Genomic DNA, 15,606 nt, shown 5'->3' with positions numbered 1-15,606 from the left:
TAATTATTCCATAGGAGTAAAATGATTAAAGCAAAAGCTGCATTTGTCTAAAAATCACTTGGCAGCTTTTACAAAAACCATCACACTGAAATCAGGAGAGTGATGATGAAGTGTAGTGTGGTTTTGTGACTCTTTCGGACAGCAAATCAAAACCTGCCAAGAATCAGTATAAATACAGTTAATTGTCACTGCTGGCTTGCAAAGGTCACAGAAGAAAATGGGGCACCAAGTGTAAGTACTCTTGTTTTGAATAGCTGTCAAAAAAATCAAGCATCCTTTCCTCTTGCAAGGGCAGGAAAAGCAGAAGCATTCATTTTCTCTTCCTTAAAGCTTCCCCTAGTTGTATTTAACAGCTTCAAACCTCAGTTTCCTGTTTTTTGCAGGAAGGGGTTTAAGCTTTTCTAATCTCATCCAACTGTTAGGGAGAAACTCTTCCCACCTGGCAGTCAGTTGTAGCTGCTTTCCAAAGACCCCCTCCTACAGCACCCAGCCTACATGCCAGCTGATGGTTTTCCTTCCTCAGGCAAAGCAGCTGGACATGTGAGAAGGACTTGTTGACCCTTCTTTTGAACACATCACTCTCGTCATGGACACACAGTCAAGACTGCAAATTATGTTTTGGTGAAGAAAAAAGTAAAAACGAGAGACTGTGGTTGGAGCTGGAAGGAGCAGCTCATACTCAGCCAGAAGCGAGACCAACGTGATCCTGAGCTTGTGGGTCAAAGTCCAGAGATGTGTTGGCTCAGATGTGCACCAAACTGAACAAGTGTTTCCCATTAGCTCTCTAAACCTCAGCGTCCACTGACCTTTTCATCATGGTGGGGAGAGATGAAATAACCTGGAATTTTGTCTGGAATGACAGAAATATCTGTCCAGACTGTCTTGTCTGCCTAGCCCCTATCAGACCCCCTGCTCCGAGATGATTTGCAGACTAAAATTTCCCACATCAGAGGCCTTGCGGCAATACCACAGGCACTTCATCGAGAGCATCACAGAGACTTGCTCACAACTTTGAGCCTTCGGGCGAGTTGCAACACAACAATCACCACGAGCCAACGCGGTGCTCAGGTTTACTCGAGGGCCACATGCAGCAGAGCTAGCGCTGCCTCGGAGCACCCGGTTTCCTTCACAGCCCCCGAGTAACGGGTTCAGCTTGGCAGCCTTCACCAAGCCCAAGAGCCCCGGGAGGAGCCCCACGGGAGCTCGGCAGCCCCGGCAGGCAGCGAGGGGAGTCCCGGGAGCGGCTGACACCACCGGCTATAATTAGCGCAGCGCAGCCCGCAGGGCTTCCCCCGGCCAGCGGGAGCCTCGGAGCGCCAGGCGCGGAAGCTCCCCGGGACAACTCCGCCGGGCGTCAGCTACACGGGACGGGACACGGGAACCGGGGGCCTTACGAGTCACGGCTGGCGCCGGCGTCGCGCTCCAGGAGGACGATGTATCGCGGATAGTGGGCGCAGACCTCGCCGTGCACGTTGGGGATCACGCTGTAGCGATAATCGCGGCCGAAGAGCTCCAGGCACCGCCGCTCGATCCGCTCCACCTGCGCAGAGCCACCGCTCAATACCCGCCGCGCCGGTCCCCGCTCCCCGCGCCCCCCGCTCCTCCCGAGCCCTCACCTTGGCAGCGGCGGCACCGCCGCCGTCCTTGGCGCGGTACTGTGCCCGGGAGAACTCCAGCAGCAGCTCGGCCAGGGAGCGGTCCCCGGAGCCCGCCGGGGGGCAGCCGCGGGCCGCCGCCGCCGCCATGCTCGCGCCGCTCACCGCCGCCTCGGGCCCATCGTCCCACCCGCCGCTTCCGCCCGCCCGCGACGCGCCGCTTCCGCCCGCTCCCGGCGTCATCGGGGCGCGCCGCGCTCCGCCCCGGGGTGCCGAGCCCCGCTCCGGGGGGACCGGGCTCTGCTCCGACACCGCGTTTAGACCTGCAGAGAGACGCGGCAAACGCTGTTAGGCCTTGCCGAGTGGGTCCGACCGTGGCGCTGGCTGGCGTGCCCAGGGCGCTGCCCTAAAGACAGAATCCCGAGGCGGGTTTCAGTTAAAGGAGCCCCTCCCGGACTGTGGTCGCACGCACTGAGCCCGTGGCAGAGGAGTTGCGGGGTGAGCGGTATCGCTGCCCGGAACGCGGCTGGGGGCGGCACTGGCTCGTGTGCCCGGGCAGTGTCACGGAGCCAGCTCGGGCTGTGCGTGCCGCGGGTGACGGGCACTGCCCGTGCCCAGCCGGAGGCACACGGCTCCTTGCGAACACAATGTGGTTTTTATCTGCATTTGTGTAACTTGCAAATCAGCTGTGAATCTTCACAAACATTTAATGACAGCCGAGTTCAACTGCAGCTAACGCGGTGCATCTCGTTGCCTGAGAATGAAGCTGGCCCGACTCGGTTTGGTCTCTGCTGGGTTTGGGACCGGTGTGAGGCTGACGGGGCGGCGGCAGGATTTCGCAAGGGCACCTGCCGGCATACAAGGGCAGACAGCCCGTGTGACACTACTGGCATAGCCATTTACCCCAGAGCAGTTAGCCACCACACCTAGCCTGGCGCACGTTGTGCACCCCCCAGCCCTGTCACCACATCTGACCTGGCGTAGCCGTGTACCTGGCCTCGCTCTGTCGGAAGTTTTGGGTCGACTCCTGCTTCCCCAGAGCCGGGCGCGGGCACAGTGGCGGCAACTTACTTGCTCCGTCCCCGCCAGGAGGGTGGGGAAGGTCTGCTGCCCGCCCGGGGCTACGCCGGCAACCCGCGGGCCTCCCCCGGACTCGTGAAGGGTGCGGGAGGACGGGCGCACTCCGGCCAAAGGCAGCCACGCCGGGACCCTCCAGCACTTATCGGAGCCATGCCCTGGCTCTACCCCGGGCGGGGTCGGTCCGGGGAACGGTCGTGCCGGAGCGGGGGAGAGGAATGGGCCCGGCGATCTGACCCGAGCCAAGCCGAGTGGATGCGAGCCGAACCGGGCCGAGTCCGTCGCTCGGCCGAGCCCGAGGCGAGCGCAGCAGGAGGCGGCGGGGCGGTCCGATCCCCGGGGGGCGGGCTCGGAGGGTCTCGGTTCGGCTCGGGCCGGGCCGGGCCCGGCTCCGCAGTGGCGGGGGGGCGCGCGGCCGCGCGCGCGCGGCGGGAGCGCGCGGGGCGCAGAGGCGGCAGCCAAGATGGCGGCGCGGGTGTCGCAGGGCCCGGCAGCCCGCGGGCGCTCTTAGGCCGCGGCCCCCCCGCCCCGCCGACCCCGGGCGGGCTCCCCGCCGCCCCGGCCCCTCCCGCCCTTCGGCAGCGGCGGCCGGCAGGATGCTGCCCTCGCAGGAAGCCTCCAAGCTGTACCATGACAACTACGTGCGGAACTCGCGCGCCATCGGCGTGCTCTGGGCCATCTTCACCATCTGCTTCGCCATCATCAACGTGGTGGTCTTCATCCAGCCCTACTGGGTGGGCGACAGCGTTAACACGCCCAAGCCCGGGTACTTCGGGCTGTTCCACTACTGCGTGGGCAGCGGGCTGGCGGGCCGGGAGCTGTCGTGCCGCGGCTCCTTCACCGACTTCAGCACCATCCCCTCGGGCGCCTTTCAGGCGGCCGCGTTCTTCGTGCTGCTCTCCATGGTGCTGACGCTGGGCTGCATCACCTGCTTCGCCCTGTTCTTCTTCTGCAACACCGCCACCGTCTACAAGATCTGCGCCTGGATGCAGCTGCTGGCAGGTACACACCGGCACCGGGAACCACCGGCACTGGGAACACCCGCCTGCCCCGGGCCTGGCGGCGGGGGACGGGTGGGGAGAATGTGGGCAGAGCTGAGCGTGCGGCACCCCGGGACACCCCGGCAGTGGTAGTGGGGTCCCTGGCTACAGGGAACAGCAAGGAAGCTGGGCTGAGTCCAAACAGTGCAGGGCCGTGGTTCTAGGATGCAGCCCCACAGCTTCTTGGGACTCCCAGGGCAGGCGCTAGTGCTGACAGATGAGCAGGAATGGGCACCCGTTTAGGACACTGGCACTGAAGGCTCCCTGTTATCCCCTGGCCACAAGGATCACAGGGGCTGCTCAGGAGATCTGGGATGGGTACAGGTACTGTGTATCCATAGGGCATCCCAGCTAGGAGCTGGCCCTAGGACGTCCCAGGCCTTCCTGGGACAAGCAGGCCAGGCACTGGCACTGACAGAGCACCATAAACAGGTTCTGGCTCTAGGCACTGGCACCTGGGTCTCTCCAGGCAGAGGTTGGCCACAGGGAACATTGGAATCGCTCAAGGAAGCTGGACAGGTACAAGCACTGTAGGGCCATGGGTCTTCTCAGCCAAGAAATGTCCTCAGGACACTCCGGGGCTTCCCAGGACAGCCAGACCAGGCACTGGCACCAGGAATGGTCGCACCTGCTTGAGGCACTGGAGCCTGGGATTCCCTAGGCAAGGTCTGTCCCCAGGGAAACATAAGGCTCCCTTATGGGAGGTACACAGCTGGAGAGCTGGATCAGGGACCCACCTCAGGTGACTCCAGAACAGGCACCGACCCTGGGACACCTGGGCAGTCTGGACAGTCTGGACCCTCAGGACACCCTGGGCTAGGCACCCTCCTTGGGGCACTTGAGTACACCCCAGTCAAGGACCAGCATTGGGACACCCTACAACATGGCCTAGGACACACTGGATCAGCCCCCTGAATCCCTGGGGATTCAGACACCTCAGCACACTCCACATCAGGGACTAGCCTCCCAGTCAACCCCAGAGATGTGGGGTTGTCCCTAAGAGATACTCACTTTAGGGGAACACTCAGCCCCCAGAGGAACCCCACCACTGGAAGAAGCCCATGCATGGATCCCCCATCCCTATAAAAGCACCCTTCTAAGACATATTGTACCCAGGCCCCTCTCTCCTGCATCATGAAAGGGCTGTGAGGACAGCTCTCTCCAGTGCTTCCCACAGAGGTACACCATACATTTACCTTGATGTCTCCCCAGACATGACCACTCAAGCCCAGTAATTAACCACCCAAAAGTGACCGTGTCTATAGATGCTCCTTAGGTTCTTCCACAAATGAAACCCCACTGTAGATGTACTCCAAAGAACCTCACAGACTCACTCCTCAAAACGACACTGTACAATAACCCAGACCTTTCCCTAGAAGGTGACCTGATGCCTATATTGATAGGGATCCCAAGTATCCCCTTATGCACAGACTTCCGAGGTGTCCTCACACAGGGTCTGTCCTTTTGGGAGAAAGATCCTAAGGAATGATGTTGAACTTCCATTGGTAGCAAGACCCTTCACTTCTTTCTCTGCACAGTTTTATCAGGTGTGGACAAACACTTACTCTCCACTGCATACTAAGTGTGAATAGACCTAGAGCTTCCACTGGAAGGACCTACAGTGCCCCTTATTCCTAATGGAAGGACCCCATTCATCCCCTCTGTGAGAAGGGCCCTAGTCCTCGATGTGGAAGGATACAGCCCCTCCGTGTGAGGACCTTTCAGCTAGCCCAGCTCTTTCCCTTGCAGCTGGCTTGGGCTGGAAAGCCTGACCTCCCCTTACCCAGGTCAGGACCACAGCCAGACCTGGAGCTGCCTTGGCTTATCAGGAAATTCCCTCATCTTTAATTTTCCCCGTCCTGAAGATTTATCAGTTTAAAGCAAGCTCAGAGCCCAAATCCTACCGATTGTCGGCAGCTTAATCAAGTGGCGTGGAGTGCCCAGCTGCTACTGCTGCACAGGGAGCTGTGTGGCAGAGGGCACTGCACTGGAGGCAGCCCTGGGTCTTGTCTCCAATGCCTTCTGTCCTGTCCTGGCTCAGGTTTGGGTGGCCACGACAGCACTTTGCTGTTGTCGCCTCTGGGTACCCTTGACTTTGCCTTGGGGCTTGCCCTTGATCACACCTTGCACCTTGTAATGACACGTGTTGCTGACAACTGCACTTGTGAGAACCCTGAGTGTTCAGCTCAGTGGGGCCATGGGCTGGCTCTTCTGGCCCCAGCCAGCCCAGGTTGGCTTGGAGCTGTCCCAGAGCAGCATGGCTCCATGGCTTCTCTGTCAGGGAAAGTCCAAGGCAGCATTAACAGAGACTGGCCCTCCACCCTAACCTGAGACAGGGCAACATGAGAGAGCTGCTGTCCCACAGGAGAGGCTGATGTTCCTGTCAGAGGGCCTGATACAGAGGTGGTGGTGTGGTGTGTCCCAGCAAGAGAGTCTTGTCTGGCAGGGGTCAGGCAGGGCCGAACTTCCCTGGTTACGTCTGAGGCAGCCACAGGTGGATGTGTTACCTTGTGCATGGAGAAGGAGCTGCCATGACCTATGGAGAGAGTACCATAGGCCAGATCTTAAGGCAGGGACGTAGCCTGATGCAGGATCTGGTACATCATTACGGCAAACTTCAGAGATTCACCTGGCTGGGAGGTTGGAGGATTCTGTCAGAGCAGAGAGTTTGGAGGAGCAGAGAAAGAAGGGAAATTCCTCCTGCCTCAGTGAGGGTTTAGCTGAAGAAGGACTTGCACTATTACGGCAGAAGCAACTGTGAGGCCCAAAGTCTCTTGGTCTCACTGGTGAAAGCCAGGTGAGGCAGGTGTTGGGCAGAGAGATGGGGCAGAGGTGTCCCCACCCCATCCCTGTTGGATGGCCAGTGCAGAGTAAAAGGCTGCTGACTGTGGGCATGGATGGGCTCTTCAGAGGAGAAAAACCAAGTGCAGGAATGTGGGGGAGGAGGATGAGGAATTCAGGATCTCTTTCAAAAAACCAAAAAAAAAACCCCAACTTTAAATTATTGATGTCTAATTAGTGGACAACAATCAAGGCAGGGTTTAATTAGAGCTTGACAGAAAGCTCCAGCTCAAAAGCCACTGCCCCCCTAGGAGGAAACTGGATCTAATTAAGAGGAAAGACTCTGCTTTATCGCAAATAGAAACGTGGCCATCTGCCCTGTTCAAAATCCCAGTAATGCAAAACTGGAGATTTTGCTAAATCCTTCTGTTATAAAACCAGAGATGGGTCCTTAACATGAGCACGTCAACAACTGTATGACTGACAGCACCTGATGCCACCCCAGTACTCCAAATTAGTGGAGGAGCACCTTCAGAAAGTTCTGTGGGATGATGCTTGAAGAGAAATGGGCTGTGAGGGTGATCCCCCTTGGGATTTGTCTGCGGGAAATCAGAGCATAGGAATGCACCACCACCAGGCCGCCCAGGAGCCTGAGCATTTCCCCTGATTCCCCAACACTCTGCCGTAGCGTAAGACACAGTCATCCTGTGAGTTTACTCTGAACTTTGAACAAAGTTGTCCTGGTGCCCAGCATTAATGCCTGTGCAAGACAGCCCAGCCAGCTCTGTGTGACACTGCATCCATGTGCCTTCCATCAGGATGATTACCCTGCGTGGTACCCAGGGTTGTTTCCAGAGGGTCTTTGGTTTTGTACTTACAGTCTATTGAGGGTCAAAAGAGGCAGCTAGCTGAGCACACCATGCTTCTTGCATGGAAGAATTGACTGGTCACATTTTAAAGTGTTTTCCTGTGCTCCAGGTCCAGCAGTCGGTGTGGTGAGACCTTCACACTCACTCCCTTAGGAATACATGACACATGGGGTGCCTTCTCACCTGGGGCCATGCTCTTGGCCTTAGGGCTGGGCTTTGACCTTATTGGGGGCCTTTTGGCATCGATTGTACCATGTCCAGCCACCTTGCCTGATGGGGAATGTGGTGATACATATCCATCTGAGCTCTTTTCTCCTTTGGGAGACTCCCTTCAGAGCTAAACTCACTTCTTGGATGGGCCCTTCCAAGGCTGAGAGTAGGGGCAGGTCCCTGAGCAGGGCGTTATCTTTTGCACCTCAGCTGTGTTTGCCACTGTTTCAGTGGGGACCCCTTGCATGGCATGGTTTTGGCATATCTATGGAGAGGAGTAGTGAGGGAACTGTTGCCAGTTGTTGGACTGAGCATGGTGGAGCTTTGTGGTGGTGTGGCCTCAGCCCCAAGGGAAAGCAGGATCTGGCCTGGGTGAGCGCTACAGCCCCAAAACCCTCCTTGGTTCTGGCAGCAATGCAGTGGCTCTGCTGAACCACATCAGGAGAGGCTCATCTTCCTGACTGTGACTTCCTGGAGACCCAAGTCCTTTCAGAGACTTTGAGGTTTCAAAATATTGTTTTCATGGATATAAAACTCATCCATTGAAATTCTTAATGAAAAAATATGAGGCAGATACCACTGCTGCAAACCGGCTTGGAGTGTAAGTGGGACAGCTGCTGAGCATGAGACTGCGCAGGGAGGTTGTGGGGTCTCTGGAGTCATTCAAAACCCATCTGGACATGTTCCTGGATCACCTGCTCTAGGTGACTCTTAGCAAGAGGGTTGGACTAAATGATCTCCAGAGGTCCCTTCCAACCTTAACTATCCTGTGACTCTGCATTTTATCCTCCGGCCCTTTCTCTGCCAATATTGCCCGTAATATGAGCCACTTCCACCTGCTGACCTTGCAGCAGAAATAGCACCACAAAACCCCTCAGCATTTGCTGAATTGCTGTCTTTTGGACCCCCATACAAGCTTTCTGAAGATTCCCCTGTTCTTCCCCTACCACTCAGGTCTTGCAAAGGGGACAGGAGCCAGGCTGCAGCCCATCCCTTGCGTCCGTGCAGCGCCGTGTGCTCCGCAGCAGCAGCAGCCGCCGCGGGGTTTGCACGGCAGCGCAGCCTCCCGTGGCGGCTCTTGATGTGCCTGTGCACTCGCGGGGAGGGCTGAGCTGGGCGTCTCGGAGCCGCTCGTGTCCTGGAGCTTACATCCCTGAACTGTTGTTCCAGATAAAGTAACTGTCAGTTCTGATTCATACAAACTCATAACTCTATTCTGAATCCTGCTGATTTTTTGGCACAAAAACAGCCTGTGGAGCAAAACGCCGTAAGGGAGCTCGTGTCTGTGTAAATGGCTGGTGCTCGCCGTCCAGAGCACTCTGCCCTTAGTGTTGATTTATTTTTGAGGGATTTCAGTTTTTACGGGGAGGAGGGGGGACTGTGTTTGTCCCCTTTCCTTTTGGTGTTCAGCTCTCAGGAGGTTTTCTGGTGAGAAGCAGCCACTCTAGACCCCAAGAGCATACGGCCCAGCCCCTGTTCCCTGGGGTTTTTGGATGTGCTGTCCCCATGCCAGGTTTAAAAACCCTTTTTGGACCCAGTGATTGCTGGTTTTCCCCCCATTACCTCAGATCTTCCCTGTTCTGTGACGGTGTGATGCTCTGGGGGAGGTCACATCTCAGCTTCAGGGCATGTCCTGAGCTCCTTCCACCCGTGGAGGCAGAAGCAGTAAAAGCCAGTTTTCACTCACACCTGTAGACTAAACTAGACAGAAAAAGTAATTTAAAAAATCAGATTTTAATCCTGCAGGCACAGCTGCTCAGGACAGGGGCAGTGGTACTCAGCAAACATGGGGGTTACTTAGACAGTCCAAATTAGCTAAATGCACCTTGTCCCAGGAGATGTCCTGCCGGGAGGAGCCTCCTCTTTCTGCTCAAATCTTGCTCCAGTGTTGCAGCCTGAGTCATAACATTGCATTCCCTTTGATTAATTTATTTTGTGAGGATATCAAAAGCCCTTGAGATGCCCATGTTGTTTCTAATGGACCTTGACAAGGGAGCACTGAGGAGTGAGAAGCCATGAACCAGCTGTAAAAAGGCAAGAAATGCCAGCTTTATGGGGTCAGAGCCCCAGCCCCAGCAGGGTCATTCTCCCCCTGCATGCACCCTGTCCCAGTGATCACTGAAATGCCTGCTCTCAAAACTGTCTTTACAATTGGAAAAACTCTAGAAGAGGGAGTTGGAGCCCAGGGCCTAGGGGCAGGATGGCAGCTGTGGGGTGTGACAGACCAGCCAGCCATTCTTGGTGCCACCGACAGTGAGGACTGGCACCACACGCTCAGAAGAACAGGAATTAAAAGCAAAATCGACAGGAGTTGGGTTATTTTTTCCTCTTTAATAGTGGCTCTTCATAGAAGTCGTCACCTGGTGCTTTTCTTGTGGTTGCAAGGCATAAAAATAGGCTGCTTTAAACAAAACCCAAGGTTTTCCTGCAGGTCTGCAAGGGGTCTTAGGGCATTTAGAGGTAAGTGCTGGCAGAATGGTGCTGCGGGCAGAGGGATGGGCAGGCAGAGCCCTGACCCCGCATCCCTCAGACCTGTTGGAGAGGCCAGCGCTGAGGCTTGTGGATTGTATGGGGATCCCCTCCTTGTTCTTGCTCTGCTTTTCAAAGTCACTCCTTGCTGAAGGCACAGGAAGGTGTTTCCAGGACATTGGGCGGCCTGGGGAGTGCAGAAAAGGGAATTGCTTGTGACAGAGCAGAGGACTCGGCTTGCTGCTGGGAACGCGTAGGGCAGATGGGAAGAGGAGAGCACTGAGCTGCTCTTCCCCGGGAGAGCACCTGCCTTCAGTAGCACAGCCTCACCTCAGCCACTTCCCAGGGAGCTGTCGAGTAGTGAGGGGTTTTTGGGAAGAGGCCAGTCACCCTCAGGCAGAGGCATTTGGGTATGTGTGGTGACTTGGGCACACACCTCTGCCCAGCAGTAAAGTTGTTGTTGAATTCTGTCAAATGGGCTGTGAGGGCATGAGCAGAGATCCTGCAACTGCTTGGTGGTACAGGGCACAGACTCCCTTTGCCGTGGTGCAGTACAGAGCAGGCACACGAGGATGAGAGGGATCAGAACAAGTGACACAGGCTGGAGCCAGGCAGTGTCCTGGCAGTGGCCATCACTGCATGTCCTTCGTGACTGTGCTGTGACAACCCACCACACGAGGGTCTCCCATACCTTTTTGAGCCACCCTACTTTTGCCTCAAACCCTGTCTCTCATGTTCTCCATGAGTGCCATGGCATTGCTGCCTGTCCTGCCATGTTTGGGACAGGCAGATGTCCTGGGAGACCCTCTCACCTGTGGTGTTTTCAGAGCGGTGAGCTCTTGGCAGGCTTCTGCTTTACCTGGGCCGCTGGACCCACCTTTACCCCGAATGATAGCTCAGGAATGCAGAGGACATGACACTGCCTGCAGAGTCCAGGGACAGACCCAGGGGCTGCTGTTCTGCTCCTGTGAAGGACTGACTGAGGGCTGTGCACAAAGGCTGGGAGCCTGCCCAAGCCATTGCTGGTGTAGGTAAAATTGGTGCCTGATTTTTTAACTCAAAATTGCCTACCGTCTTGGGCACAGCTCCTGTTCTCCTTTGGGCCCTGAGTGGCTGTTGCTGAGGCCTGCTGCCCACCCAGGCAGCTGGAGCTGCTGCTTTCTGTGCTTTCCCCCAGCCTCATTGCGTACCTGTGGTCCTTTCCTCCTCCTCTATGATTTCAGCAGATTTCTTACAACCGTGCCCATTTCCAGGCTGGGTCGTGCCAGCCTGAGCAGTGCTGTGGGGGTTAAATCCACCCCCTTGCTGGGGATTGTCACAGAGCACCTTAGCTTGTTTCACAGCTGCACTGCACTGGGAGCTCAGAGGATCCTAAAATCCTCTTAGCATCTCTGCTTTCACAGGAACAGTCCCTGGCACAGGTCTGCTGCACCTGATCCCTTTTTATTCAGGCCCTCAGCTGAATTAATGCCATCCTATTCCAAGGTGCCCGGGTCAGCAGCAGGCCAGGCTGCTCCTCACCATTTACCATGCAGGGCATGGCATTGGTGCTGATTGTGTTTCCTTGCAGAGGTTTGGGTTGGCCCAGTCCCAGACAGGCTGTGCTTGGCTGGGAGTCCCTGGTGACGATGTGCTGGAGACAATGGCTTGGCTCTGTGCAGCCATGTGGTGCTGGGGTGGCACCAGGGCTGTGCATTGCAATAAATCAGCATGCAGGGCTTGCCACTGTCCATAAAGTCACTATTACCAAGGGGGTTTGCTATGTGTGTGGAGGAGTCAGAGACCTGGCAGCAGCTGCTGCATGACATTGTGTGCCAGCGTCCCTGTCCTTTCCTGGGTGCAGTGTGATGCCCTGCAGGCACTTGCCTTCCTCCTGGGATTTCCCTTCCCCATGGAAAGCAGTTCAAAACACATGCCAGCACCCAGAAAGCTCATGCCAGAGTACCAGCTGCCTGCCTGCAGGGTGTTTGCTGAAAGGGATGGAGGGAGAACTTCTTACTGGTGTGGGCTCAAGCCTCTTAGTTCTTCCTTAACTCGGGGTAAAAGTACCTGCAGGGCACCGCAGCCAACATCATTACTATTTTTAGCTCTTCCAGCTGATATGGGACGAGGAGCTTTTGTACTTGCTGTAGTCAGAAAAAGTCACCTCCTTACCTTGACAGTCACAGGCTTTGTGACATTTCCATCCCTGTGTTCCCTGATGTCTCCTTGCTCAGCACAGAGTGTGCTGGGTGGAGGCCTGCTGGGAAGGTGACCCCTCTGGGAATGGTGCTTGCAGGCTGTGGGGTGGTCAGGTGTGGGGGCTCCTGGGGATGCCAGTCCTCTCCACAAGCAGCATCCCTGCCCGCAGTGCACCGGTAGCTCCTGCCCACATGCAGGGAGCTTGTAGTGATGAGGAAAGCCCGTGGGCAGCCACTGATCCTGTGGCTGGTGCTGGTAGAAATGAAGAGCCTGAAGTCCCTAATTATGCGTGGGCCAGGTTTGGGACAACCAAAAACACAGTCCCTGGGGCTCCTGAGGCAGTGGTGGCTGTCACCTGCCACATTGCCCGGCTGTCGTGGGGCCAAGGTGGGCTCCCTGGCAGACAAGGGCTGCACTCATGTACTGACTGGGGGGCTCAGCACCCAGCACTGCCACTCCATTGTCTCTGATGCTTCCCCCTCCTCTCTCTCTTGCAGCGCTCTGCCTGGTGCTGGGCTGCATGATCTTTCCTGATGGCTGGGATGCAGAGACCATACGGGACATGTGTGGGGAGAAGACAGGGAAGTACTCCCTGGGCGACTGCTCTGTACGCTGGGCTTATATCCTGGCCATCATCGGCATCCTCAACGCCCTTATCCTTTCCTTCCTGGCCTTTGTTCTCGGCAACCGGCAGAACGACCTGCTGCACGAGGAGCTCAAGACAGAGAGCAAAGGTCAGCACCATGCTACTGGGGGGATCCTGGGTGGGAGCAGCCTGGGGGGCTTGGCTCCTCTGGCAGCCTGGCAAAGGTCCCATGGGCTTAACTGCCACCAACAAGGCAAGCCAGGCTGGGCAGGGTGGGAGGGAGCTGCTGAGCCTCTGCCCTGCCTGACCTCTCTCTCTTCTGTTTCCACAGATTTTGTTGGCACTGCGGTAAGCCTTGAGTGTCACTGTCCTGTCCCCTGTCCCTCTGTGGTGTCTCTGGGTGTGACTGTGCTTGGTGTCTGTGTGACATGGGATGGGACGGGACGGGACAGGACGGGATGGGATGGGGTGGGATAGGGACCCTGGCTGTGCAGGCAGCAGGGCTGGGGGCAATGGGGGAAGGGAGGCAGCAGAGACAGGGTGGCAGGGATAGGGATAGGCATATGCCTGGCACATGCAAGTAGCACGATGGTGCAGTAAGACCAGCCCAAGTCCATCCCCAACCTGCTGTGCTTTTCCCGCAGAGGATATAAGGCCGACCATCCGCAGCAGGACCTTCTTCCCATGGCCGGCAGCCTGGGCGTTCCTTCCCTGTCCTGCCCTTCATTTGCTGCCAGCGGCCGCACAGCGTCCCGCGCCACCCTCCGGGCCCCGGTGCCCGTGCCAGGGATGCGCCAGCCGCCCGCCGCATCCATGGCCACCTCCATATCCACGCCGGCACCACCATCCCACGCACCCTGCCAGTTCCGTACCCACCGCTGCCTGCGGGCCGCCGCCGGGGGAGGATGCCTCAAACCCGCTTTGTTCAAGAACAGAATCCAGCTGCGGTTTTGTTTCAAGGAAAAAACAGTCTTGGAGTTTTTAACAGATTTCTACATCCCCAGGACTCCTGACCTGCTGCCTCCCACCCGAACGCGCACCCAGTGACGCCCCGTGCCGGCTGCTCCGGGTCCCGGACCCCTCCCCACTCCCATTTTGTACAGCTCCGTGATCCTGTCTCCACAGCCAGGGGACCCGGTGGCCGGGATGGGGCCCAACCCCTACTTTTACATGTAAATTCATATTCTCTAAACAGGGTAAAGTGACTCGAGCCCCCTCTCCCCCCGCCCTGGGAGTCCAGCCCAGGACATGGTGTTTCCTGGTGCGTGGCTGGGGCCGCAGGCTGCTGCTCGCTCCCCTCAGCATGGGGACCGCAGGGGCCTTGCTGCTGCCGGCCGTGGGACACCCGACTCGCGCCGCCGTTGAATGTAAGCCCTGGTAAGTGGGAGCAGCGGAACATGCAAAACCCCCGGGCGGGCACAGGAGGATCCCCCGCCAAGACCCCTCCCCGAGCCGGCCGCGGGCCGTTGCCAAACGCCTTCCCTCCCCATCCCCATACGGTGCTTTATCTCCACTGGTGACAGCAAGGCTTTCCCCGCCACGCGGCATGGCCGGGTGTGCCTGAGCTCTCCTGTACCCACCCGGCCTCCTGGCTGTACCTCGCTGGCCCGCGGTGATGGCGTGCGGGGAGCCGGCCGGTGGCTGCTGCCCTGGGCAGCGCCGGCAGCCTCCGAGGCCCACACACAGCACCCGAGAGCCGACACCCCGGCACGGGTGGCTGCAGCCTGGCTGTGGCTCTGCTGGCCAGGCCAGCGCGTGTGTGTGGGCTTCCCCTGGCCACAGGGGCTTGGGTCACCACATCCCTCGCAATGCAATAAAGTCCTCAGCACTGGCCGTGTCTCAGTGCGAGCAGCTGGGGCTCCTTGCAGGGCCCAGGGCAGGGCCCCCAGGGCCTTGTTGGAGCCCTGGCAGGGCTGGACCCAGACACTGGGCAAGGCCAGGGAGCAGGGCGAGTGGGAGCAGGGAGCAGAGCGGGACCACGGTCCTGGGATGGGGCCACGGAGCGTGGAGGCTGCTGGGGGATGGCAGTGAAGGGCTCCGCAGGACCCAGCGCCTCACCAGGCACCAGGGGCGGGCTGGAGCAGGTAAGTGGTGTCCTGAGGCCCTGCGGGGTGGTGGTGGGGGATGGAGCTGTGCCGAAACACCATCTGGGAGCCAAAGCCACCCGGGATGGAGTGCGTGCCAGCACTCCTGCCGGTGCCCTCCGCCCGCCATGAGCCCAGCGGTGCCCACATCCCTCTGACAGCTGCCCCCCAGAACGAGGTCAACAGGAACTCGCAGCGCCCGGGTCTTGCCAGCTTGAGAGTGCTGTTGCCAGCTGAATTGGAAAAACAAACCAAGAAAATCAGTGGAGAAAGGAATACAGTAGCTGTAATATATCTGTATTTTAGTACAAAGTTTGATACAGTGTTTCACAAAACCTTATTGAAAAATATAATTCAAACCAGATGAGCTCGGAGCCCTGTGTTGTGGGGAGGGTTGGGATGGGTTCTTCCTGGCCATCACTGAGGGAGGTGGGAGGCCAAAGAAGCCCCTGTGAGTGTCTTGAGCTGTGGTGGGGAGCCCACCCTGCAGAGCTGAGCCTCCACCCACATGGGCTGGCACACAAGGAGAGGCTCTGTCCAGAGGGAGTCCCCAGAGAAAGGGTCTGTCCCACTTCACGGCAAAGCAGGGGGTGGGGCAGGATCCCATCTATCCCTAGGAGCCTTTGAACCCGTCCCTTCTGCCTGTCCACAGTGCACGACGAGTGGTCTGTCAGCTCACTAACACAGACTGATAGGAAAATCCATGAAATTCAT

The 15,606-nt window shown here is 57.7% G+C and overlaps 2 protein-coding genes across 6 annotated transcripts in view; one reads left to right on the top strand and one right to left on the bottom strand.

Annotated features, from left to right (window-relative positions):
- Positions 1-1,810, bottom strand: part of MTMR14 (myotubularin related protein 14) — a 31,311-nt gene extending 29,501 nt beyond the window's left edge. For 3 of the 5 annotated variants that reach the window (XM_068201992.1, XM_068201994.1, XM_068201996.1), the window contains exons 1-2: positions 1,617-1,808; positions 1,395-1,540 (exon numbers count right to left, since the gene is read on the bottom strand). In XM_068201992.1, the coding sequence (XP_068058093.1) occupies positions 1,395-1,540; positions 1,617-1,745 (275 nt within the window). In that variant the 5' untranslated portion in view covers positions 1,746-1,808. Of the gene's footprint in view, positions 1-1,394; positions 1,541-1,616 lie in introns of all 5 variants that reach the window. The other 2 variants (XM_068201993.1, XM_068201995.1) reach the window with 2 other exon arrangements.
- Positions 1,811-3,102: 1,292 nt separating this feature from the next.
- On the top strand, positions 3,103-15,256 carry LHFPL4 (LHFPL tetraspan subfamily member 4). The gene is made up of 4 exons (XM_068202012.1): positions 3,103-3,674; positions 12,720-12,956; positions 13,140-13,156; positions 13,453-15,256. The coding sequence occupies exons 1-4, from the start codon at positions 3,269-3,271 to the stop codon at positions 13,459-13,461; spliced, it is 669 nt and encodes a 222-aa protein (XP_068058113.1). The 5' UTR covers positions 3,103-3,268; the 3' UTR covers positions 13,462-15,256.
- Positions 15,257-15,606: the final 350 nt, after the last annotated feature.

This window comes from Anomalospiza imberbis, chromosome 11 (genome assembly GCF_031753505.1).
Source record: "Anomalospiza imberbis isolate Cuckoo-Finch-1a 21T00152 chromosome 11, ASM3175350v1, whole genome shotgun sequence".
Lineage (NCBI taxonomy): Eukaryota > Metazoa > Chordata > Aves > Passeriformes > Viduidae > Anomalospiza > Anomalospiza imberbis.
This window is presented reverse-complemented; position numbering and strand designations above follow the sequence as displayed.

What these genes read in the sequence shown, in the direction of transcription:
- LHFPL4 (XM_068202012.1), top strand. Translation starts at nt 3,269, where the DNA reads ATGCTGCCCTCGCAGGAAGCCTCCAAGCTGTACCATGACAACTACGTG. An exon ending in CTGGATGCAGCTGCTGGCAG is followed by an intron (nt 3,675 to 12,719) that starts GTACACACCGGC and finishes TCTCTCTTGCAG; the next exon opens with CGCTCTGCCTGGTGCTGGGC.